Source organism: Oryza glaberrima, chromosome 1 (genome assembly GCF_000147395.1).
Source record: "Oryza glaberrima chromosome 1, OglaRS2, whole genome shotgun sequence".
Taxonomy (NCBI): domain Eukaryota; kingdom Viridiplantae; phylum Streptophyta; class Magnoliopsida; order Poales; family Poaceae; genus Oryza; species Oryza glaberrima.
This window is the reverse complement of record NC_068326.1, coordinates 28782074-28805801: the sequence shown is the minus strand read 5'-3', so window position 1 is coordinate 28805801 and position 23728 is coordinate 28782074. Positions and strand designations below refer to the sequence as shown.

At 46.4% G+C, this 23728-nt stretch overlaps 5 protein-coding genes and 1 pseudogene across 5 annotated transcripts; 1 reads left to right on the top strand and 5 right to left on the bottom strand.

Moving 5' to 3' along the window:
- The first annotated feature begins 218 nt into the window (after positions 1-218).
- On the top strand, positions 219-4322 carry LOC127770956 (probable alpha,alpha-trehalose-phosphate synthase [UDP-forming] 7). Its single transcript, XM_052297086.1, has 3 exons — positions 219-2552; positions 2992-3265; positions 3495-4322. The coding sequence occupies exons 1-3, from the start codon at positions 460-462 to the stop codon at positions 3873-3875; spliced, it is 2748 nt and encodes a 915-aa protein (XP_052153046.1). The 5' UTR covers positions 219-459; the 3' UTR covers positions 3876-4322.
- Positions 4323-5113: 791 nt separating this feature from the next.
- LOC127771850 (heat stress transcription factor A-4b) lies at positions 5114-7511 on the bottom strand. Its single transcript, XM_052298139.1, has 2 exons — positions 6961-7511; positions 5114-6380 (listed from the first exon to the last, which is right to left on the bottom strand). The coding sequence occupies exons 1-2, from the start codon at positions 7171-7173 to the stop codon at positions 5271-5273; spliced, it is 1323 nt and encodes a 440-aa protein (XP_052154099.1). The 5' UTR covers positions 7174-7511; the 3' UTR covers positions 5114-5270.
- Positions 7512-8343: 832 nt separating this feature from the next.
- Positions 8344-10730, bottom strand: LOC127785333 (50S ribosomal protein L13, chloroplastic). The gene is made up of 4 exons (XM_052312769.1): positions 10368-10730; positions 9620-9805; positions 9168-9338; positions 8344-8696 (listed from the first exon to the last, which is right to left on the bottom strand). Exons 1-4 carry the CDS (start codon positions 10590-10592, stop codon positions 8577-8579), a joined length of 702 nt encoding a protein of 233 aa, XP_052168729.1. The 5' UTR covers positions 10593-10730; the 3' UTR covers positions 8344-8576.
- A 1389-nt stretch (positions 10731-12119) lies between these two features.
- Positions 12120-14994, bottom strand: LOC127785326 (probable hexosyltransferase MUCI70; annotated as a pseudogene).
- A 1911-nt stretch (positions 14995-16905) lies between these two features.
- LOC127760628 (oil body-associated protein 2A-like) lies at positions 16906-17972 on the bottom strand. The gene is made up of 2 exons (XM_052284915.1): positions 17603-17972; positions 16906-17510 (listed from the first exon to the last, which is right to left on the bottom strand). The coding sequence occupies exons 1-2, from the start codon at positions 17970-17972 to the stop codon at positions 17053-17055; spliced, it is 828 nt and encodes a 275-aa protein (XP_052140875.1). The 3' UTR covers positions 16906-17052.
- A 272-nt stretch (positions 17973-18244) lies between these two features.
- On the bottom strand, positions 18245-22845 carry LOC127753355 (protein NRT1/ PTR FAMILY 4.5-like). The gene is made up of 8 exons (XM_052278867.1): positions 22801-22845; positions 22357-22407; positions 21340-21381; positions 20894-20993; positions 20160-20377; positions 19609-20049; positions 19373-19500; positions 18245-19285 (listed from the first exon to the last, which is right to left on the bottom strand). Exons 1-8 carry the CDS (start codon positions 22843-22845, stop codon positions 18424-18426), a joined length of 1887 nt encoding a protein of 628 aa, XP_052134827.1. The 3' UTR covers positions 18245-18423.
- Positions 22846-23728: the final 883 nt, after the last annotated feature.

Genomic DNA, 23728 nt, shown 5'->3' with positions numbered 1-23728 from the left:
GCGCGTGACGCCAGCTGGCATCGGGGGGGGGGGGCAAACCGCAACCTTATCCTCTCTGCCCGACGCGTCCTCGTCCCTGGACCAGGTCCACCAAGGCCCGCTCACACCGACAGTTCGGGGCCCATCTCTGTCAGTGGGCAGAGCGTCCACGGGAGGCGGAGCCCAACCCTGGAGAATATACGGGGCGTCTCCTCCCCAACCTCTCGCCTCCAGTTGCATTTCCCATTTCGATTCGAGACTCGAAAACCCACCACCCCTCTCTCCCTCCCTCTCGCTCGCCTCGGCTCGGCTCGCCGTCCGTCTCTCTCTCAGATCACATCAAAGCGGGCACCAGCACCAGCACCAGCACCAGCACCAACTCCTCTCTAGGGTTTGGTAAAAACCTCCATTTCCTCCGCGGATCGAAGGGAGGCTAGGGTTCCGATCGAGAGGGGAAGCTTTCGGGTACTCGTTTCAGCCATGATGTCGCGGTCGTACACCAACCTTCTCGATCTCGCGGAGGGGAACTTCGCGGCGCTGGGCCCGGGAGGCGGCGGCGGCGGGAGGCGGAGGTCGGGGTCGTTCGGGCTGAAGCGGATGTCGCGGGTGATGACGGTGCCCGGGACGCTGTCGGAGCTGGACGGGGAGGACGACTCGGAGCACGCGGCGACGAACAGCGTCGCCTCCGACGTGCCCTCGTCGGTGGCGGGGGATCGAGTCATAGTGGTCTCCAACCAGCTGCCCGTCGTCGCACGCCGCCGTCCCGACGGCCGCGGGTGGTCCTTCTCATGGGACGACGACTCGCTGCTCCTCCAGCTCCGCGACGGCATTCCCGATGAGATGGAGGTGTTCTTCGTCGGTTCCCTCCGCGCCGAAATCCCCGTCGCCGACCAGGAAGAGGTCTCCCAGGCGCTGCTCGATCGCTTCCGATGTGCTCCGGTGTTCCTCCCCGACCCCCTCAACGAACGGTTTTACCACCGCTTCTGCAAGCGCCACCTATGGCCTCTGTTCCACTACATGCTCCCTTTCTCCTCCTCCGCATCCCCGAGTCCCTCCTCCTCCTCCTCCTCCTCCTCCTCCTCCTCCCCCTCATCCTCATCCGGCAGTGGCCGCTTCGACCGCGGCGCGTGGGAGGCCTACGTGCTCGCGAACAAGTTCTTCTTCGAGAAGGTCGTGGAGGTCATCAACCCAGAAGACGACTACGTATGGGTTCACGACTACCATCTCATGGCGCTGCCCACCTTCCTTCGCCGCCGCTTCAACCGCCTGCGCATCGGCTTCTTCCTCCACAGCCCCTTCCCCTCGTCGGAGATCTACCGGACCCTCCCTGTTCGCGAGGAGATCCTAAAGGCGTTGCTCAATTGTGACCTTATTGGATTCCACACTTTTGACTATGCCAGACATTTCCTCTCTTGTTGTAGTAGGATGCTGGGAATTGAATACCAGTCAAAGCGTGGATACATTGGGTTGGATTACTTTGGTCGTACCGTTGGGATCAAAATCATGCCAGTGGGAGTTCATATGGGTCAATTGAAGACGGTTCTGAGCTTGCCCGACAGGGAATGGAGGGTCTCCGAGCTGCAGCAGCAATTTGAGGGGAAGACTGTGTTGCTCGGTGTGGATGACATGGATATCTTCAAGGGTATCAACTTGAAGCTTCTTGCCTTCGAGAATATGTTGAGGACACATCCCAAGTGGCAGGGGCGGGCAGTGTTGGTGCAAATTGCTAATCCGGCCCGTGGAAAGGGTAAGGATCTTGAAGCCATCCAGGCTGAGATTCATGAGAGCTGCAAGAGGATTAATGGAGAGTTTGGCCAGTCAGGATACAGCCCTGTTGTCTTCATTGACCGTGATGTGTCAAGTGTGGAGAAGATTGCCTACTACACAATAGCAGAATGTGTGGTGGTGACTGCTGTGAGGGATGGGATGAACTTGACACCATATGAATATATTGTCTGTAGGCAGGGGTCTGACTCCACATCAGAAGTGAATGGACCAAAGAAGAGCATGCTGGTGGTATCAGAATTCATTGGGTGCTCACCATCTCTGAGTGGTGCTATCCGTGTTAACCCATGGAATATAGAGGCAACCGCAGAGGCACTGAATGAGGCCATATCAATGTCGGAACAGGAGAAGCAACTAAGGCATGAGAAACATTACCGTTATGTCAGCACCCACGATGTTGCTTATTGGTCGAAAAGTTTCATCCAAGATTTGGAGAGGGCTTGCAAGGACCACTTCAGGAGGACATGTTGGGGCATCGGGTTGGGCTTTGGTTTTAGGGTGGTGGCCTTAGATCCCCATTTCACAAAGCTTAACATGGATTCAATTGTTATGGCTTATGAGCGGTCAGAGAGTAGGGCTATATTTCTTGATTATGATGGAACACTGGTGCCACAGACTTCCATCAGTAGGACACCTAGTGCGGAAGTTTTGAGGATCATCAATACCCTGTGCTCAGATAGGAGGAACAAAGTTTTTCTTGTCAGTGGGAGACGCAGGGACAAATTGGGAGAATGGTTTTCCTCTTGTCCAGATCTGGGCATTGCAGCAGAGCATGGTTACTTCTTAAGGTATGATATTTCATTTTGACATTTTTTTTCGTCCTTAGTGCAAATGGTGGGAATAAGAGTGAGTGTTTCTTACTAGCATGGATTGTAAGGATAAACGATGCAATTTATGTTCTGATCTTGAAAGAAATGCTGTTTATGCTAGTTTGATGATTAAGAGAGAGGCAGAATACAAAAAGATAAGAATACACCCTTAATAATATATCTATGGATTGTGTGAAAAGTGTGGTTATACCTTGCTTTGTCTGTCTTACCATGCCTATTGTTGATGTTATTGGATTTCCATTGCACCTGATGATTTTGTCTTGATAGTTTCCTCATATTGGAAGATACAAATCATAACTCCAGCTCAACTTGAAGAGCTCAGTGGGCATGGAAATTTTTAGTTACACTGTCTCAGGAATGCAGAATAATGAAATGTGCTGTCTTCAATCATATGCAGGTGGACTAGAGACGAAGAGTGGCAAACATGTACCCAGACCTCTGACTTCGGGTGGATGGAAATGGCCAAGCCAGTGATGAATCTGTATACAGAAGCAACTGATGGATCTTACATTGATCCCAAGGAAAGTGCTTTGGTGTGGCATCACCAGGATGCTGACCCAGGATTCGGATCCTCCCAGGCAAAGGAGTTACTTGATCATCTGGAAAGTGTATTAGCAAATGAACCTGTTTCTGTCAAAAGTGGCCAGTTCATTGTTGAAGTCAAACCTCAGGTTAGTTCATCTGTTTAATTTCTCAAATACCTTTCTCAACTTATATTCTATTGCTAAATATCTCTGAACGAATTTTTGTCTCGATCATAGAGGGCACATTTTATATTTTATTTTAATTTCTCCATAAACTAAATTTGTTCCATTACTATGTGTCCTCATTTCTGTCCCAGATAACTTTGCTGCATACTGAACATTTATTTCTTTTGTTTTCGTTATGTTAATACTGCAGGGAGTAAGCAAGGGAGTAGTAGCTGAGAAGATACTCGTCTCAATGAAGGAGAGAGGAAAGCAGGCTGACTTTGTATTATGCATTGGTGATGACAGGTCGGATGAGGACATGTTTGAAAACATTGCTGATACCATTAAAAAGGGTATGGTTGCTACAAACACATCATTGTTTGCATGCACTGTGGGACAAAAACCAAGCAAGGCCAAATTTTACCTGGATGATACGTTTGAAGTGGTTACCATGCTGAGCGCACTGGCAGATGCTACTGAACCAGAACCTGAGACTGATCTTACCGATGAGTTTGATGAACTGGCCGTGTCTGTCTCCTCAGTTGATATTGATGATGAACAAACGCCCAGTGATAAACTGATCGGAGGATAGTAGTCAAGGTTGCTTATATCTGCAGATTGTCATGATTAATTCAACCATCTCTATACAATTTTTGATGAATGTGAAAGCTGGGTACTCAAAGAATGACTAACACCAGGCCCTACGAATGCTCCAGTGTGAAGTTAATACCGTGGAGTGCTCGATTCTCCACTGGGGGCAAAAGCCAATACAATCTTGTGCTGGAAAAGTAGGTCCATATGTCCATAGCTGACTTCACTTTTCTTTGCACGTTTCTGTTTTAACTTTTTCCATATCAAGTAAAATGGAAAGCTTCACGGAAGGCAAGTGAATGTATGTATGGCTTGCACATGAGAAAGTTTCCACGTGCAGCTTGTGATGATGTGATCCCCCCGCATTAACGCGTAACGCGGTGCATTCTTTTTTGAACTCTTGAGGTAGTAGCAAATGTGAATGAAGTTTGTGCTCGTTGTTTGATTAGCCTCGTTACGGCATCTTAAGACCTTAACTCATAGCGCTACTCCAGGCCTCCATGGTTTGCCCTTTATTTTTGTTCTGTTCGGAAATGCTTATACTGAACATAGCATTGCACACGCAGTAACCCGTGTTGTGTCTTATTCGAAAAAAAGTAACCCGTGTTGTGCAACGCTTTTGAAAGACGAAGTGCTACTGCTTCAAAACACATGTATGTGGGTGGTGGCCGGTGGGTACGCGGACATCCTGATGGCAGTGTTTGTGTAGGTCCATTCGTAATTTCGTAGTACCACCTGGTCCACAGTGCAGGTAAACATTCAGTTTCAGCCTTTCAGATCAGGTACAGAACTTAGGATCACTTTCACCAGCCTCTCAGATCATGTGTGAGTGATCTTAAAAGATGATCTCTCAAAAGGCCTTTAAATTAGCTCCGATTTACCTACGAAATTAAGCTAACAAAGGCACAAACTGAGCACATATCGTAGCTACCACAAGGCATCAGGGAGGCTTTGTGTTGTAGAGGCGATAGGCGGATATGTCGAGACAGAAAGCAGCTCAAGGACAAACAGAGGCACACATAATCCGGTTCAACGAAGGCGGCGGACCACAGGCAATTAGGACAAATATGGGACATAATACGAAGAGCGAAAAAACGAAGACCCTATCCTCATGTGCACTTGACACAATGTATTGTAGCAAACAATCAAGCATAAATAGAATCTGTAACATTTAACCAAACTTGAGAATATTTTAGAAATCATGCACAATGATATCAGAAAGTGCCAATGGACCAAAGATGAATGTATGGCACTATGATACATTACGGTACATGATGGAAAAAATACGGTACACTGCGAAATAGATGTTAGTCAACATATCTCACTGAGGAAGGCACCAATGTCAGCGTTCCTGAATTAATAGTTTTTCATCTACAAAAAGAAAAACAAAATTATGTCAGGTTTTCTCCGTTGAGGTGAGATGTCCAAGTTTTTCTGTTATCTGCTCAACGTTCCTTTTGCCCCACCAAAGATGTTGTCGATCTCCTGATTTCATCTCATCCACCTTGTTTCCTCCATCTCGCCGTTCTGATTGAGCCTCCTGATGTGCATCTGATGATCCAGGCTGCTCGGTAAGAAACTGCTGCCAGAAGCCATCGTTTGCACCAGGTGTGACAGCAGGAGGCTCTTCAGCAGGTTGATCTCTTGATGGACCAGTTTCTGTAACAGCAGGTTCTGAATTAACATCTATTTCAGAAACCTTCGCTCGTGTATCTACACGAGAATGCATTTGAGGAATAGGAGGACTTTCTGCACAGCTGGTGGACTCTGCTACATCACGAGAGGAGTGCGAATCTCCTGCACCAGCTGACGAAGTACGCATCCTTGTTGGAGGTGATGAAACACGGGGATCACTTTCACCAGGTGAATGGAGCTCTGTGAGAACAACAGTTGAAGAAGGGCCTGGGACACCATCATCATATGAAATATCATTACCAAATTCTTCACTTGCTTCTTGAAGGAAATTTTCTAATGAGTTCAAGGATGATTCCATCTTGTCAAATGATTCTCTGTAAAATGTCTGAGCTGGTGAGTTGGTCAAGTCACAAGGCATGATCTGGTTCTCCTGAGTATTTGCATCCTCATGGAAGGAGATTGGTATTGGCAGTCTCCTCTTCTTCCTGTGATGATCTTGTTGCTGTACAAAGCTAGAAAGAAATCCTGGTGCCTTTACAATCTCTCTGACGTATGATATCAGACTCCTCTGCTGATCTTCCACAACAAATAGCTTCTCTTCCAAAGCCTGCATTCGTTTCTCCATATTAAGTTTCTTCAACGTATTATTTTGAAGCTCTGAGGACAGTGCTGCATTATCGGATTTGAGCCTCTCGATTTCTTCCTCATAGTCCTTCCTTTCATTATCTGTTAATGGTCCAGCACCCTGACTGTGTGATGAATGGCTGAATATAGGTTTGCGTCTATGTATATTTTTCAACCGGTGCCGCTGTCCTTTTATGAAATCCTCATTTGCAAATTCCCATTGTTCTGGATCTACTTTCCTAAAGCCCTAAATGAGAACAAAAGGGGATCCTCATTAAAATAGCATAACTCAAGCAGCCAAAAGGGGAAAAAATCATACATGATCAAGGCTAAAAAAAACTATGCACTGCCACCACAAGGAATGAACTGTACCGGATAGCTTGCTTCAATTCTAAAACAGTTTGGAGCTTTGACATTGATGTGAACACACATCTATTTCAACCTCACTCACCATTATCAAACATTTTTGTACAACTTCAACCGGATGGAGAAGACAATAACATTGCAATAAGCTACTTGAATTTTCTTGGTAGAACAAGAGTTGACCTTGGTTATTCACAAGTACTGTCTTAAAATCCTAAAATGAACAGAATATGCTATACTAGCAATCAACGAAAACTTATAAAATATTTTGTGCTGAAAGTAATAAATCCTAAACAGGAGTAATTACAGCAAAGGACTCGCCCAATTCTAACAAATCCGGCATTCCTACCCAGCTCATAGGTCCCGGCGGGCGCGCATTACGACCAAGCCCCAATTCAAGCATCAGCGGCAGAGCAGAGGAAGACAGAAAGGCACACATGAGGTTAAGAGGCGAGCTCCCTTACATAGGTGTTGAGCTGTCGCACGAAGCTGGAGAAGTTGTTGTGCTTGAAGTACTTGGGGAGCAGATCCCGGCAGAACTCGGGCTGGTTGGCGACGACGAAGCTGGTGCCGGCGGGCGTCCACCCCACCACCGCGTCCGTCGACGGGTCGTCCACCATCTCGTACGTCTTGCTCAGGAACGGCGGCAGCGACCCGCCCCCGCCGCCCCCCTCCATCACCACCACCACCACCACCTCCTCCTCCTCCTCCTACGGCGGCGGGATCAGTCTCAGCGCCGGTGATCGGAGGGCTAGGGTTGCCGTCAGGGTCGGGGCCCCCCCGGCGAAGGCGGCTTGCTCGCTTGGTTGGGGGTTTGGTTGGTTTGGTTGGTTGCGAGGAAAAATCCCTCTCGGATTGGCGGAATTTTCCAGAAGGCGTTTTAAGACGAGGCGGGCGGAGGATGGTACTGGAGGGTAACTGGCGGGAGGGGGAGGGATGACGGATGATGAGTTCTTCAGCTGTTCAGGTGGGGTCGCGGAGGACGAGCGACCGGGCGGCGTCCGGTGCGCCGTGCGGGGTTCGGTTGGGGTGATTGGGTTGGGTTAGGTAAGCAGTGACGCGCTCTCGAATGAATCTCGCTGAATTTTATAGGCGACGACCCGGCCACTCCGGGATCTACTCATCTCACTGCCATGCCGCCTCTGTTCAATTGAACTTCAATCTATGTTCTCGCAATTACTTTCTTCCTTGAAAAAACTATCCTGTTTAGATTCTATCCTAAAATTTTTTATTCTGTCACATTAAATGTTTGAACACCTATATAAAGTATTAAATATAGGCTAAAATAACTAATTGTACATATTGCGACTAATTTACGAGATGGATCTTTTAAGCCTAATTGCTCCATGATTTAGCAATATTGTGCTACAGTAAACATTTGTTATTGATGGATTAATTAGACTTAATAAATTCATCTCACGATTTACTGACAGATTCTGTAATTAGTTTTTTTATTAGTAACCGAACACCCTATGCGACACTCTATATAATATCCGATGTGATACGTCAAAACTTTACACCTCTGGATCTAAACAACCCCATAGATGAAAATTTGATCTGGATAACCTCCTAATCATTATTTTTAGGTGGTATCAGATCTTCATCTAAATTGGCTTTTTTTTTACAGAATGAGTACATGGTACAATAGGTGTTACTTGAGCACATGATTGGTACTGTCAACTTTTTCGTTATATGGAAGATAAACACGGACGTGCAATTAATTAACAGATCTACATCAACTATTAAGAGAATTTAGAAACACCTGATGCCCATTGAAAAAAGAGAACACTTTTGCCCCCAAACAATGACACATCAAGCTCATCTCAGGTCAAAATTGCACTACTCAATTGGATATGGAAATATCGGATTGCTTAAAATCGTACGGTATTAGGTACATGATATGTAATCAACAAGAACTATGACTTAGAAACACAAACTTTTGGAGGAAGTAAATTACAAAAAATTTTACACTCCATTCCCCAAACAGACAGATGCATCACATTCCAAAGATTGGACAAAATCTCGAGGGGAGGAATTTACGTGAGATTGTTGTGTCTTTCTTAGTCTCCACAGGAATTATCTACTTCTCAGACTTCTGTATTCTTTTATCCTTGATAGGCAGTGGAACAGGTTTTTGAGCCTCATGGGGATGTTCTGCTCCCTTGTACACCTTGAGGTGGGTAAACAGTCTTCTTCCCAGCTGCAAAATGTTCAAAATGTTGAGAAGGCTACATAGAGCACGTACAACCGCTGTAGTTGGTCGGATTACATGTGTCAGTGTCACTAACATATGAGAACTTGAGAGGTTGACATAGTAAACGTTTTTTTTTTATAAATGAACTTAGGCATAAGTAAAAGGCTTTAGGCAATCATAAGATGTCTTACAGGCAACATAGGAGTTTTGGGAGAATACATCTAGTACTTCGTTAGCCCACGCCGTTTCGGCATTCAATTAGAGCGAATATTTCCATGAACAGGGTATATAAAGTTGGGGAATTATACACAATAATGAAGTATAATGGAACAGAACGAGGATACCCATTTTCAGATATGTATTAGAAATTGACCAAAAATAAAGATAAGAGCATATGTATACCCAGGTAGGCTGACTTAAGGTCAAAAAGACTTGATGAAACTGACTAGATAAGAGCTCTAAGAGATGATGTCTTACTCTGCCCTTAGGAAGCATGCCACGCACTGCATGTTCAATAATTCTCTCCGGAATCCTTTTCTGAAGCTGATCAAAAGTTTCTTCTTTCATTCCACCAGGCCGTCCAGAGTGCCTCCTGTAGAGCTTCTGTGACCGCTTTTTGCCAGAAACAGCAACCTTCTCTGCATTAACCTATGTGAACATAGAGTTCAGCATGGTAGTTCAGGAACTTACAATAGTATATGCGTAGCAATTACTCTTCAGAGATGCATTAGTATTAAAAGCACACAGTAACATAAATATATATACATGAAATCAGCTTCAAAATGCCTTCAGGTGGACCTCAGCTTCCAGATACCTTTTGGTGCTTATTTGTATGTGCTGCTAAACCTCTTTTCCTTTTGTGGGACTACAGAGGATCTTATTGTGTGCACTATTTAACTTTATAAATTAATTTCAAGAAACATACATACCACAACAACAAAAGCCCCCATGTCCACACTTGGAGTGTATGTGGCCTCATTCTTTCCTCTGATGTGTACTGCAATGGTGGATGCAAGCCTACCTAGAATCTTGTCTGTTGCATCAACAACATACCATGTCTTCTCAGTAGTTACATGATCTGCAGCCTTAGGGTACCATGTTGTGTTCCATATGTCCTGCAAATTAAATTCCTTGGTCCGATCACTACACAGAACAGGTTGCACAGAAAAGAGAGAAAGAACACAAGAATGGTATCCGTACTGAATTCTAACTTCACAAACCTAAACATCCACAGATAAAAAGATATGGTAGTCATGTAGGTGCGAACAAAATTTCAGTAATACAACAAAATGTTAGCGACCAATTCAGAAAGACCAACGTTCCCTCCATGTTATTTTCAGTTCATTTTATGGAATCCTCTTTCGTAATAAATTACAACTAGATAACTTTAAATAAAATAAGATGGTGGTCTATACGGTATAGTAACATGTAAAAACATTGTGTATTTTCCCTAACATTATTCATGTAAAGAAAGGATTTGACCCAATAGAGCAAGATGAAGTGACTTACGGATTTAGAAATGAATGGGACTAATCTTGAGCTTTCCTAAATAAGCAGCAATCCTAAATCACGGTAAAATTTCCCTTTATCCAAGGAATGTAGCATTACTATTCATTTTCTGAACTGAGAAAGAGAAGAATGTATACGGGAGAGAGAAAGAGAGGTGAGGGTTAGTACGGGGCCGCAGAGCTCGTCGCCTTCGAACATGAATCGCTGCTCGCGGGGGACGAGCGCGGAGAGCGGCTGCCTCTTCTGCTTCTCGCTCTGCTCGCACCGCACCGACAGGCCCCCCGCGGCGGCGCGGCGGGTCGCGGGCCTCGCCGCGCGCCGCTGGCGGGGGAGCGGCCTGTCCCTGGCGAAGGCGGAGGAGAGGAACGCGGAGGCTGCGATGGCCGTAGCCATTGCGACGGCGGCGCGGTGAGGAGGACGCGGCTGCGGCGAAGTCTTGTCCGTCTGGCTTGGCCTGGTTCAGTGGAACGCCACTGCCATTTCGTTTCGGGGAGGCGAGGTGGAGAGAGCAGAGCGGATAAGAAGGGGATAGGGGGGAGAGGGAGCCAGAAAGGGAAGGGGAAGAGGAAGAGATGGGCCTTTTGCTTAGCTGGGCTTTGCAGCCCACAGATGCATCAAAGCTAGAGAAACGCGTAGAAATTCCGATATGTTAAATGGGATAATTGCTTATTTAACCCTATTTTGAAGACCAACTACTAAATTGACCTTATTTTTTTAGGTTTGTTTATTTGACCCTCTTTCCATTTGACCCTGTTTTGCTTTCACCGGTAGAACATCACTTAGAAAAAAGAAAAAAATAAATTTACTACTCTAAAGTGACCAAAATACCCCCGTGTTACAAATTAACCCTAGGATTCCCATTCCATTCCCCAGCTCTTCATCCCAATCCCCACCTCGCCGGTGACGGGGAGAGCTGCCGCCGACCGGCGGCGGCGTTGGCGGCGCATCGAGGGAGCAGTGGCGGCGGCCGCGCGAGGAGGGAGAGGGGGCGGCGGCGGCGGCGTTGGCCGCGCGTAGAGGGAGCGGTAGCGGCGGCCGCGCGAGGAGGGAGAGGGAGCGGCGGCGGTGGCGGCGTCGGCCGCGCGTAGAGGGAGAGGGAGTGGCGGCCGCGCGAGGAGGGAAGGAGTAGCGGCGTCGGCGCGCAGGAGGAGGGAGCGGCGGCGGCGGCGGCTGCCGTGCTCGAAGCGGAGAGATTGAGCGGCGGCGGGGCTGCTGCCGCATGGAGGGTGGAGGGGCAGCAGCGCCGGCTGTTGCCGCGCGGAGGGGCGGCGCCGCCGGCTGCCGTCGTGCGTCGTGTGGAACGAGAGACGGAGGATAACTTGTGGTTGGATTTGTTGATGGATTTGGATACGAATTTATTGTTGGATTTGGATCTGATTTGCTGTTGGACAATATGCTTTGCTGTTGGACAATATGCTGTCAAATTTGTGTAAAATTCTGTTAAATTGAAGACAAATCTGTCTCAGATCTGTAAAAGCCATGAAAATCATTGCAAATATTTGAAAAGTCCCGATGAAGAAAAAACTTTGATATAATATGGTTAAATGAGCAGGGGCAAAACGGACAATTTCCCTCTTAGTTAACACCGTTATCTATCCTTCACAAAATAGGGTCATCTCTGATCTTCAGTTTTAAAAAGCATGGTCAAATGAGCAAACCTAGAAAAGTAAGGTCAAATTGGTAGTTAGACATCAAAACAGGGTCAAATGAGTAATTGCCCCATGTTAAATTGTCCACACACACAAGCAAGTCAGCACTACAGGTGATATAGGATCATATGCCCAAAATTAGGCTAAGTTTCTGGCGACAAATAAAGATAAATGAAAAGGTAAGATCATTGGAGAATTGGTGTCCATGTTTTCCTACGGTGCAAAGGACAGAAGATGATATCATTTTCATTGATAAGATTGCAGCACCGGGTGCATCACAAATTCATATGTTACACATTCATATATAGCAAATATAAAGGGTCAATATTGTTCCTTTGCACCAAATGAAAGAGAACTTTACAGGTACCATCAAGGTAGGATAGTTTGCCTCTTAACGTGTATCTATCTGGTGAATGGTGCAAGTCCTTGTACATAGAGACCGTGACGATTTTTGAGGAATAATGAATGAATAATTTACAACAAAACTGTGGACCGAAGGGTGTGGCAGATCAGAACAATATAAATCAACGGTTAGTTGATTGTCAGCAGATAAACCAGAAAAAGGCTTCACATGGCAGATGACTCTGAATTGGTCTGAGTAAGAAGAGGTTTTACTTTTCTTGTGTGACCCAAACTGTTCACAAGATCCCTCCGAGTGCATACAGTAAACATGTTGATTCCTGGCATGTTTAGGCGCCACAAGACGTACGGAAAACTGAGTTGGTCTCGAGATGTGAAGCGAACAACTTCATTGAACCAGGCACACATGAAGTGGTTCGTCACTGGGGCCAGCTCCCTCACAATGACTGAAGCTTCAGATAAAGCTGAAAAATAAAACAGATATATTGATCATATCAACCATGCTTAACACATTAGCTATGGAAATTACAGAACTGGTTCCGTATATGCAATATGCAAAGTAGGCAACACTTCATTCCATTCTTTACAATCAGGCACTAACCTTTTAACCCATGTAATCTTTTTTCATCTGGCATCCCATCTTTACGATACTGAGTTAATTGAACTTCTACTTCTTCTGGAGTAGCCTTGTGCTTTTGAACAATAGCTTTACCCTCATCATAGATGTTACTCCGTGCTCCATGTTCAGAAATAGCAAAGGTAGAATTTGTTCTCCAAAGAAGTGCTTCAAGCACACCTATTGGATCCCTTCGGAATTGGTATTTGGAGTCCACCCATATAGAGTATCTTGCCTCTGGGAAAAGGCGATGAGTCAACATCTGCCAAAAAGAAATGGTATGAATATTACTATCAGAAATATATATATATATATATATATATATATATATATATATATATATATATATATATATATACTGTTTGTGCTATCCTTAAAAATATACTTGACAGGCAAAACTCATGGCAATAGTAGCAAATTTAACTTATGGCCGTGTCTCTCTATGAAATCTTAAGACAGCAAGAGAACAAGAATCAAAGGCACATTTTAGAAGGCCATGACACCCACAAGTCCATAAATAATAGACTATGAAATATTTATATTATACCTTTGGTATCTTTCCATTTAACCGTTGATCAACAAATGGGAGGCTCCTGACAACAATTATGCGCCACCTTCCTATTATTCCATTGCCATCGACTACTTTTCCTTCAGATTCCTGAGTTGATAGTGTGACCTCATCCCAGAAAGCAACATAGCAGACCTGCTTAACCACAAGATCATTCAAATCCACAAAGAGAAATCTTCAAATGTGATGATTTACAAAGATCTGCACTTCAGAAAATATTGCATGATAATACCTTTCCAATTGAAGAATTGACCATTCCAATAGGCTGATATAGATCATCCCCACCACCAAACGCACAAGTAGATACCACAACTTTACAAGATCTCATATATCTCATGTCAATGTCAGAAATTTTGAAACCACCATTGTCACTGTAGAAACCACAGTGCACATTAACAGTTTCATTCACCTGGAGAAGTAGGGGAAACAAATTAAATATATTTACAGAAAAAAGTTTTTTTAACAGCAAAGTAATGCAGGTTAGCCAGCATTAGAACCTTGAAGCTCTCCTCTCTCTCAGGAAGTGTCTGAAATCCTGTGAACAGATTGAACCTGGTAGCCTCAGCATGTTGCAGCAAATACGTTGAGTTTGCCTCAGAGTGGTATGTATCATAGTCGTTGTCATCAGATTTGTATATAATCCTCTTGACCACAGAATCAAGTTTTGTACCTCCAGGAAATACCAAATCTTCTATACTTCTGGGACTAAGGAAGTTCAAGCAAGCTGTCGACATCACACAGACAAAATAACCATGTCATTATTAGTTTATAAATGAGTTTCTGAGTCAAAATGATGGATTTGCTAAACCAAGAGAAACTTACTGAATAAAAAGAATAATAAAAGGTACTAACAGCTAGTAGGTAAACTTATTTGAAATGCGATTGCTCTCTGATATGTTATGAGTTATGACTAATTCCCTTTGGACATGTGATTTGCCTTGACTAATGAAGTTCCAGACATTTGTAGTGCAGGAATTAAGAACGATCGCATACTTTCTCAGTGCGCAAGATCTAAAATGTTGAGTCCAAATGTCAACTGCCACGATATATCTAATGAATTGTGCAAAAACAGTAGTAAAGACTACCAACATAAGCTCAATACGTTATGCAACATAGCACCCAGCCACCCACATTACCAATTTCTCAAACTCGTAGCAAATCCTCACTGGAAGTTGGGAACCACTAGAGGAATTCGGGGGAAAGCCTACACTCAGATCGTAACAGGGGAGAGAGAGAAGCACTCACGCTCGCGCACGCCATGGACGAGGCGGGTGGTCGGGTCGAGCCGGCCGAGGCTGGAGCTGGATACGTGCGGGGATGGCCCGTCGGGGGAGGCGCCGCGGAGACGCGAGGCCTCGAAGAGGAGCAGCGCGACGGCCGGGAGGAGCAGGAGGACGGGCCACCACCGCGCCACCAGCCGCACGGCCCGCTGCCCCAGGCCGCGCGCCGCCTTCCGCCGGGCGGCTCGGGCCCGCCGGGGGGCCGCCGACGGCGCCCCCGCCGCGGCGGCGTCGTCGTCGGATACTGTGATGGAGATGCTCCGGATCGTCGACGACGGCATCGGGGGAGAAGCGTTGGTGGGGGAAGTGGTGGGTTGGGCATTTACTCTGTGGGCTCGAACTCGTGTCACTCTGAGATGGGCCTCGCTTGTGGTGGACCGTGGACATGTGCCTGAGCCCTGGACACATCATCTGGCCCATATAGGCCTTTCGACATCTCCTGGGTGGCTGGGCCTGGCTAATCGTACGGAGAGATGAAAGCGGTGCACATGATTCGTTCATTCGATATGAACATTTTTGGGATGAGCTAATAATACTTTAGGATCTCTGCTACTTAAAATTGTACTCGTAATGCTTCCATCCCCTTCACACCGTATGTCTTCCCTTCTCCCATAGCTATCCTTCCCTCCTTCCTCTCTTACATGAAGGGCTTGTTTACTTTGATGCCATTTTTAATTTTATCAAATTTTAATGAAGTTATTAAAAAAAGTGGCTATATTTAGTTTGTTGCTAATTTTTAGTAACTATATAAGAAATCCTACCAAAATTTTGACAAGTTACCACTTTTTGGTAAGGGTTTTTTTAGCATCAAAGTGAAGCCCAACGTCATCTCTACTACTTTAGCATCTCTGCTACTTCAAGATTGCAGCCGTACTTATTCCGTTCCCTACACATCATAAGCTTTAGAATCACTCACTGGTACAGGAAGAGTTTTTCCAGGCAGACCAAAACCTATTTTCACACGTAAAAGACGGACCGGACCGTCTGTCCCAAGTGGTCTATGATAATTTTCACGCGCGAGTGCTTATATCATCCGTATATAAAAGTAAAAAAATATATCTTAAAAAAATTCAAAACCCTAGTAATCCCGACGACGGCGACGCGGATCCGACGGTCACAGCGCCGGCGCCGACGGATCGCGCCATCACGAGATCGGTGGAGGTGGATTCGGCCACCGTCGTCCACCGAGGCACCCGCCGTTAGTAGTTGCGGGTCGAGCCCGCCCTTAGGAAGCCCAAGCCACCCGTCGCCCACTGCCGTCCACCACGAGCCAAGCCCAAGCCTCCCGCCATCCCCTTGTCACCCACTGCCGGCCGTTGCAGGACCTAGCCCATCGCCACCTACCCCCTCGCCAGAGGTGCCGTCTGCCGCCGCCACACTTGCTGTCGTCCGCTGCCACCAACGTGTGCCCCTCTCACCGCCGCCGCCTGCTAGAGGAGAGGATAAAGATAAAATATTTAGGAGAGAAAGTGAGAGATGATAAAAATAAAATTTTTTGAAGTGCTAAGGAGAGAAAAGACAAGGTAACTCAGACTTTAGCGGATCCTCTTAACAGACCCGACTAGACAAGGTAACTCAGACTTTAGCGGATCCTCTTAACAGACCCGACTATACGTGCGACCCGAGGTATGTCTATAAAATTACTTACGTCTATAAAAATAGACGATCCTCTTACCTTAAGAGGTCTATCTATAAGAATAGGTAAGAGGTCTATCTATAAGAATAGATAGGTAAGAGGTCTATCTATAAAAATAGACAAAAATAGACGATCCTATTAAGAGATCCAACAATACATACTACCCCCTTATTTACATAAGCGGTCTGTCTATAAAAATACCTTAAGAGGTCTATATATAAAAATAGACTGTCTATAAAAATACCTTAAGAGGTCTATACCTTAAGAGGTCTATATATAAAAATAGACTTAGTTTTGAGTGTAGACTTAGTTTCGAGTGCGGACCATTAGAGGACCCTTAGAAGACCCACATGACAAAATTGATCATGAACTGAGATAATTAAAAACAAGTAAACGTGTTTAATCTGTTAAATCATGAACTGGTTCCAAAATAAACCCTCAAACCTAACAGTTGAGCTTACTTCATTTTTTCTAGCTCAACTTCATTTTTTTAGACTCATGATTAAGCTTATGTTGAACTGGCTAAAAGAAAAACTGTCTGAAATCCAAGACATGAAAGTGCTCAAGTCAAGTCACGCACTATTTTTTGCCCAGAAGACGTTTTATTACACAGCGGTAGCAGTTGGTGTTACGAGTTTACGACGGCGCCTTACACACGATACAACGACCCACGGTCGTTCCTACACTACTACGTTCACGTACACGAGTCGTGTGCCACAGCTCTGCCAGCGTACTGTTCACAGCTTACGGGAACGGCGCGTGGCACTTCATCTCGTGCGGCACGACGTCCACGGCGAAGCCCTTGCGGTGGCGGAGCCAGTAGTCGGCCTGCCCCGGTCGCGGCTCCGCCGGCACCGCGACGTCGGCCCTCGCCGCCCGCAGCTCCGTTGTGGAGTAGCGGTACTTGTCGTCCCGGTTGCGCACGAGGTCGGGGCGCACGTCCGCCGCGGGGTCGTCCTGCGGCGACACCATCAGCGCCGGCGCGCCCAGCGGGAGGCGGTCGCCGCGGTCCACCTGCCAGGTGCACCAGAACTTGCCGAACGTGCCGGCCATCTTCTCCAGCTCCGCCTTCTCCAGCATCCCGGGAACGTGCGGGCTCACCCACAACCCCGCCTTGATCTCGTGCGCGTGCGAGTGCCACAACCGCTGCTCCTCCGCCGGCAGCGAGTCGAAGATCTTCCGCGACACGATATACTCCACTCCTGCACACACATGTACACATACACACGAACTCGTTAGCAGCTAGCTGTAATCATGCGGGGATGTAGCGTGTCGCGCGCGCGCGGCGTCGCACCGATGAGGCGGGCGTGCTTGTCGTCGGCGTCGTAGACGGCGCACTGGAGGACGTCCTGGTTGAGGCGGGAGACGAAGTGGTGGGTCTCCACCTGCCGGCGCGGGTCGTGCGCGTACAGCGCGAACGTGCACACGTGCTGCTTGATATGCTTCACCGGGCGCAGCGCCTGCAGCATCGCCGCGCCCTTGTCCAGCAGCATCGAATCCACCGTCGTCGGCCTCCCCGGCGGCGGGTTGCCGCCGCTGCCGCCGGCGGCGGCAGAGATCGGTGTGGGCAGTGGCCTCTCGTTGCTGGACGCCATCCGATCCGACCTCGCGTAGCTGCTGCTGGTGGGGGTTTTCCGTAATGCCGTCACATACGCTACGCGCATGCATCCGGTGGGTTTTGTAGGGCGCGACGCTGTCAAGTTGGCGCGCATGCTGCACGACACGAGGGGCACGGTGTGCTCTACGTGGCAGACGGCATGCGCCGTAGGTGGCACTGGCAGATGTGCGACGCAGAGGCAGCGACAGCTGGTGGCGCGCGCGGGCGCTTGGAGCCATTGGGCACTGACGCTTCACGGACTCACGGTCAGCGCTGCCCAACTATAATAACCCCATGAAAATTTGTGCTTCAAAATATCACATTTATACACACCGACGATGCAATTCCATGATCTTTGTACTGGAACTGATTAGAATTAAGTTCCGTATACCTATATATTCTTCCCCTTATGGGAAACTCACGTTGCCACGTTGGTACTCCGTGCACCCGTGAGGCAAAAATGGTAGCAACAACTGCACATCTTTTATTACCAAGGTTCTCGAGACGCTGGATGATCATCATACTTTGTGCTCTGCTGGTACGTGGGCTGACTGCTGAGGCTTGTACTTGTACCAGCTGGCCCAGAAGAGGTAGTTGAGGAAGTTGAGGAAGCTGAGCACGGCGAGCAGCCAGAAGAAGAGGTCGAGGTGGTTCCGGTTGATGTTGTTGCCGGCCAACCAGCCGCCGCTCGCCGTGGCGCCCTTGGTGGCGGCGTTCACAGCCTTGACGATGATGGTGCTGAGGAAGTACCCGAGCGACATGGGGCACCACAGGAACGAGGATGACATGGACTTGAGCGCCGGCGGCGCCTGCGAGTAGAAGAACTCGAGGAGCCCGATGAAGGTGAACATGTCAGCGACGCCGAACACGGTGAACTGCGGCGCCAGCCAGAAGCAGGAGATGGGCAGCTGCTTCCCGAGCATGGGATTCGCGTCCAGCATCCCGTGCCTTGCTGCCACCCTCTTGCGGCGCACCTCCACGACGGCGGCGATGGCCATGGAGACGATGGAGAGCACGAGGCCGACGCCGACCCGCTGCAGGTGCGGGATGCCGTTGGGGTGGCCGGTGATGCGGCGGGCGAAGGGCACGAAGCCCCGCTCGTAGATGGGCACCGCGAACACGAGGACGATGAGCGGGATGATGGGCAGCGACGCCGGCGGCATCTTGAACGTGCCGATGGTCCTGTCCATGGTGACGCCCTGCTGGATGGAGAATGTCTGGAGCTGCGCGAGGCAGGTGCTCATGATGATGGCGCTGCAGAAGATGGGCACCATGGCGAGCACCGTCTTGGCGTGCTCCACCTGGGTCACTCGGCACTGCCGCCATGGGCTCGGCGCCTCATCCGTTGGCGCCTGTACTATCGCCGCCTTGTCAAGGAACCTGCACACACGCAGTACAACGCGCTAAGTGTCATGCGAATGCATAATCAAGCATCATAAAAAATGGCATGCATGATCAATTAACAACCTGAACGGTTTATCCCTGTGAGCCATGAAGTCCGTGTCAGGGGGAGCTTTGCTCTTGCTGATCTCGTACAGCTCGTCTGGGTTCTCAGGGAGCTTCATATTCCTGTTCCTGATGGCAGCAACATACACCTGAAAACAACGCAGAGAAAAAAAAAAGAAAGAAAGAACTTGTGAGTAACCGTGTCGCACTGTCACTGGACAGTCGTTGCGATGCTCAACGTGAACGTTCCGATCGACCTGCAAGATTTCAAGAAGCGCGGTGCTGCCCTGCACGACGGAGATGCGGTACCCGGGGAGGCCGGCGATGAAGACGAGGAGGGCGAGGCCCATCACGCCGGTGGCGGCGCCGAACCCTTTGTCCCAGCCCTTGTAGTTCTGGATCCACACGAACACCGTGACGCTGATGGCACCGCCGGTGCAGAGGCTGAGCAGCAGCCAGTTGAAGAAGCTGGACATCTGCAGCTTCTCCGTGGGGTGCTTCTCGTCGAACTGGTCGGCGCAGTGCGCCGGCAGCGCCGCCTTGATGCCCGCCGAGCCGATCGCCACGAGGTACAGCCCCACGTAGAGGTGCGTCCTGCCGTCGCCGCTCACCGTCTCGCACTTGGGGTCGAACGGGAAGACGCAATACGGTGGCTTCAGCTTATTGGAGTGAGCTTGCAGTGTAAGAATCAGCAGGCCCTGCAGGAATGTTTACTACAGTATTATAGTTTATTCCAATTGCTGCAGTAATTAAGCTGTAGAATTGTTGCAAAGAACTGTATCATGCAGATGATGGTAAAAATTCGCACCACGAGCTCGATCACTGACGATATGATGACAGTCTTGTACCGGCCAATGAAAGTGTCCGCGAAGACGGAGATGAGCACTGCGACCATGTAGCTCGTGCCCATGTAGTTGGTCAGCAGGTTGGAGCCATCAGTCAGACCAATGTGCATGACCGTCATGAAGTAGATGATAAGGTTCACGGCTAGAGACAACGAGGCAAGGTTCTCGAGCCCAAAGTTCACTGCAATGGCCAATATAACCAACCAACAAAGATCACTCACCGGGCCGGTTTCAGTTCTTTTGCTTGCTAATTAGTGAGTTATAAAACTTCATTACACCATATCATGCGGCTACAGTACCATAATCAACAAAAATTGCTAGAATCTGTCTCACGGATGACCCATAGTATATGCTAATTAACTACTATCCGTCCTACATGTCACGTTCTCTACCCAAAATCCCTTATATTATGGAAGCGAGAGAGTATTATTGCAAAGATAATTTACACATTAAACCCAGATCGATATTTATTTGATCATAGTTATAAACACCACTAGTTCGGTTGGTTATACACCACGACATCATATGATGATAAGTGAACTATATGGATTCTCATTTAGTTTTAAGAGGCACATTGCTGAAGACTGAAGTACTAAATAACCTGAATGCAAATATATTTTATGAACTGCAAAGACTTAACATGTCATTTTCTTTATCTTTATAAGAGAAGTGATAAGCGTTTATGGCAAAAATTTACCAAGAATGAAGAAAGAATTGGCAACACCACCATGACTCCCTCTTATTGCAGGTCTTCCCCTCCAGTCAACCTTCCCTTCAACGACTTCACGAGTCTCTCCCTATTGATCATTTATTTATTTTAGTAACAAGTCAATTCCAATTTTCCTCAAAAAAAAAAAAAACAAGTCAAATCCAAACTACTACTCCCTCCATTCCAAAATATAACAACTTCTAACCCTCAAGATTTGTCTCAAAATATAACAACTTATTCACCAACATTTTTTTCTCAAACAATCACAACCCTCCACCATTCAATTTTCTCATCTATCTCCACTTCTCAACCAATCATAACATTCTCCCATTTAATTCTACCTACTTTCTTAATATCCGTATCTAACCCTAAAAATCCTTATATTTTGGGACGGAGGGAGTAGATACAAAATAGTAAGCGTTAGGTGAGTTTACTTTGCTGTTGGCTTCAACTGCTATGCTCTGCCCTTTGTGTTCCTGTCAAAATTTCAAGAATAACAAGAAATGAGAAAGACTGATATGATAAAGATTTAAGAAATAAGCAACCACTGAGAAAGAAATGATTCATCAATCCTCATCTGAATATCTAATAAGCAACCATTGGCTTCGTATATGAGCTATATCCTAAAGAAGCCTGATTCATGGGATATGGGATGGTTGTGGTATGTTTACATCTGGAGAAGGTGGTCAAGAAGTTTTTTACCCAGCGTTATAGGCTGGCGATCAGTCTTAGAATTGTTGGCTCTTAATACTCTGTGTATTTGGAGAAGATGTTCAAGGAAGTATTCACGGTTGACGACTTAGTGTTAGGATCGATGACCCTCAACATTCCATGTTATCTTTTTTTTTTCTTTTCCGAGTGTGGTTGTGTGTGTCCGGTTGTGTGCATTTTAACTATGCAAATGCTAGTGGTTGCAGTGACCTAAGTAGCACATCAAGGTTCTGAGTTCAAATCTCCATAGGAGTGAATTTCAGATTGGGTTATTTGAGGGCTAAGTTCCCTCTTTGATAGGCTAAGTTCATAATTTTAAAAAAGCTGCATATATCCGGTTGGATGTAAAGACCGGGTAAAAATACTGTACAATTCTAAAAAAAATAAAAAAACTATGCGGATGCTGGAAGTGTTCTCGGGAAAATTGTATCACCTTGATATAATTGATTGGGTTCAATAAAAACTTTCATTATCTAAAAAAATCTGAATATCTAATACAGCTCCGTGCAAAAACACAGTTAACTTTGTATCGTTTATGTTCAGCTTTCATACAACTTACACATTGGATCAAAATGCAACAAGAAGTAGCAATCTATTTTCAAGCATAAATCTATTTAGATATTAGTTTATGTACTACATGCATGTAAATAGTAAGGACAGCATTTCCATGCTGTTACTACACTAAATGATAGGCACCGGCAATTTCAAATAAAAGATAATAGCTAAACCAAGAAAGATACCCTGGAGTCTATTCCATTAGCTTGAGTTACTTTGCTCATCTCCTCGTTTTCCTATTAAGATGTCATGAAAAACCACACATCAGTGAGAGTATCGACACAATGAGAAGATGGAAATGCTGGACAGTAAATGAGCGTACCATTTTGGCCAAGAACTCTAGGTGGATCGAGTGACAGATAGAAGGCGCATTTGCTTGGCCATATAAAGCATCTTGCTTGTTGAACGGGTCCTCCGAGGATTGTCTAATCTGGTTATAAAACTAATAAGAGAGGCCGCCATAGGATAGAGAAATCTTCTTTCTTTAACACAAGTTGGTCGATGTGTATGATTTGCAGCTGTCAGATGACGTATTAGATTATCAGTTTCTTTAACATAACTTGGTCGATGTGTATGATTCAGTACATAAAAAAATTTCATTAGCTTCATCCGTTCACACTTGCATTTACCTTTGGTAGTTTGCCACTGGTTCCAGTTGGTTTGCATGTACACATTAGGCCATCCAGAGAATCATTCATACAAATGTGTTTCCAGGGACAAGATATTTCTCCTTGCAAAGAAAAAAGAAGATAAGATGATTTCATTTCTTATATCCTTTTTTTTTTTAAAAAAAAGTAAACGAAATTGTTTCCTTCTATGTTACACGTAACAGATCAACTTCAGAATGAACGACAGAGTTGAAAATGACACTATCTATGGCAATGTCGTGTATTGCTATGGCTGATCAAACCAAAGCATTTTTAAGTTGTTCACATACAGTATCTGGGCAAATGATTTGAGCACTAGTGCACTACTTACCAGTTCCAACTTCCAACTAAGTCGCTGTTATGTTTGGATCTCCATCTCCTTCGACATCACCACTAAACTAATCAACATTCCACGGAGGCGCCAAGAATGTCCCTGCGGAAATACCAAGTCAGAGCACACAAGGGATCAGCGAATGGAATCACTTGATAACTGCCCCAACTAGAACACAGCAGATGTTCTTAATTCCTAACAACCGTGGATAGTCAAGATGCTGATATTGGTATTCTCAAAAGAAATTCTGTTCGGGTTTCTACACGATCTTTTTTTAAAAAAAAGGGCTGGAGAAAGTATTTTGCAAATGGTTGCTTAGGAAAAAAATCCAAACGGGAGGAAAATGGAAAAGAAGTCGATTTTAATAGCTTCCATTCGTTCCACTTGGAAGCTGCCCTGATATCCACCGAATCATATACCATAATACCAAAAAGATTATTGCAATGGCAGAAGTAGAAGCCGCATCAGAATTCAGGAAGGAGCATGCGTCCTAGTATTTACGTTGATGGCGACCACTTCTTACTTTGTTCTCTTCCAGGACGAATGCATCGCAACAGACAGGTACAGCCGTACAGGCTT

What these genes read in the sequence shown, in the direction of transcription:
- LOC127753355 (XM_052278867.1), bottom strand. Translation starts at nt 22,845, where the DNA reads ATGTGTACATGCAAACCAACTGGAACCAGTGGCAAACTACCAAAG. An exon ending in CTAATGGAATAGACTCCAGG is followed by an intron (nt 21,382 to 22,356) that starts GTATCTTTCTTG and finishes AAATTTTGACAG; the next exon opens with GAACACAAAGGGCAGAGCAT. An exon ending in CAATTCTTTCTTCATTCTTG is followed by an intron (nt 20,378 to 20,893) that starts GTAAATTTTTGC and finishes TGGCCATTGCAG; the next exon opens with TGAACTTTGGGCTCGAGAAC.
- LOC127785333 (XM_052312769.1), bottom strand. Translation starts at nt 10,592, where the DNA reads ATGGCTACGGCCATCGCAGCCTCCGCGTTCCTCTCCTCCGCCTTCGCC. An exon ending in TGGGGGCTTTTGTTGTTGTG is followed by an intron (nt 9,339 to 9,619) that starts GTATGTATGTTT and finishes ATGTTCACATAG; the next exon opens with GTTAATGCAGAGAAGGTTGC. An exon ending in GCATGCTTCCTAAGGGCAGA is followed by an intron (nt 8,697 to 9,167) that starts GTAAGACATCAT and finishes AACATTTTGCAG; the next exon opens with CTGGGAAGAAGACTGTTTAC.
- LOC127760628 (XM_052284915.1), bottom strand. Translation starts at nt 17,972, where the DNA reads ATGCGCGTAGCGTATGTGACGGCATTACGGAAAACCCCCACCAGCAGC. An exon ending in CAAGCACGCCCGCCTCATCG is followed by an intron (nt 17,511 to 17,602) that starts GTGCGACGCCGC and finishes ATGTGTGTGCAG; the next exon opens with GAGTGGAGTATATCGTGTCG.
- LOC127771850 (XM_052298139.1), bottom strand. Translation starts at nt 7,173, where the DNA reads ATGGAGGGGGGCGGCGGGGGCGGGTCGCTGCCGCCGTTCCTGAGCAAG. An exon ending in TGCGACAGCTCAACACCTAT is followed by an intron (nt 6,381 to 6,960) that starts GTAAGGGAGCTC and finishes GTTCTCATTTAG; the next exon opens with GGCTTTAGGAAAGTAGATCC.
- LOC127770956 (XM_052297086.1), top strand. Translation starts at nt 460, where the DNA reads ATGATGTCGCGGTCGTACACCAACCTTCTCGATCTCGCGGAGGGGAAC. An exon ending in GAGCATGGTTACTTCTTAAG is followed by an intron (nt 2,553 to 2,991) that starts GTATGATATTTC and finishes AATCATATGCAG; the next exon opens with GTGGACTAGAGACGAAGAGT. An exon ending in TTGTTGAAGTCAAACCTCAG is followed by an intron (nt 3,266 to 3,494) that starts GTTAGTTCATCT and finishes TTAATACTGCAG; the next exon opens with GGAGTAAGCAAGGGAGTAGT.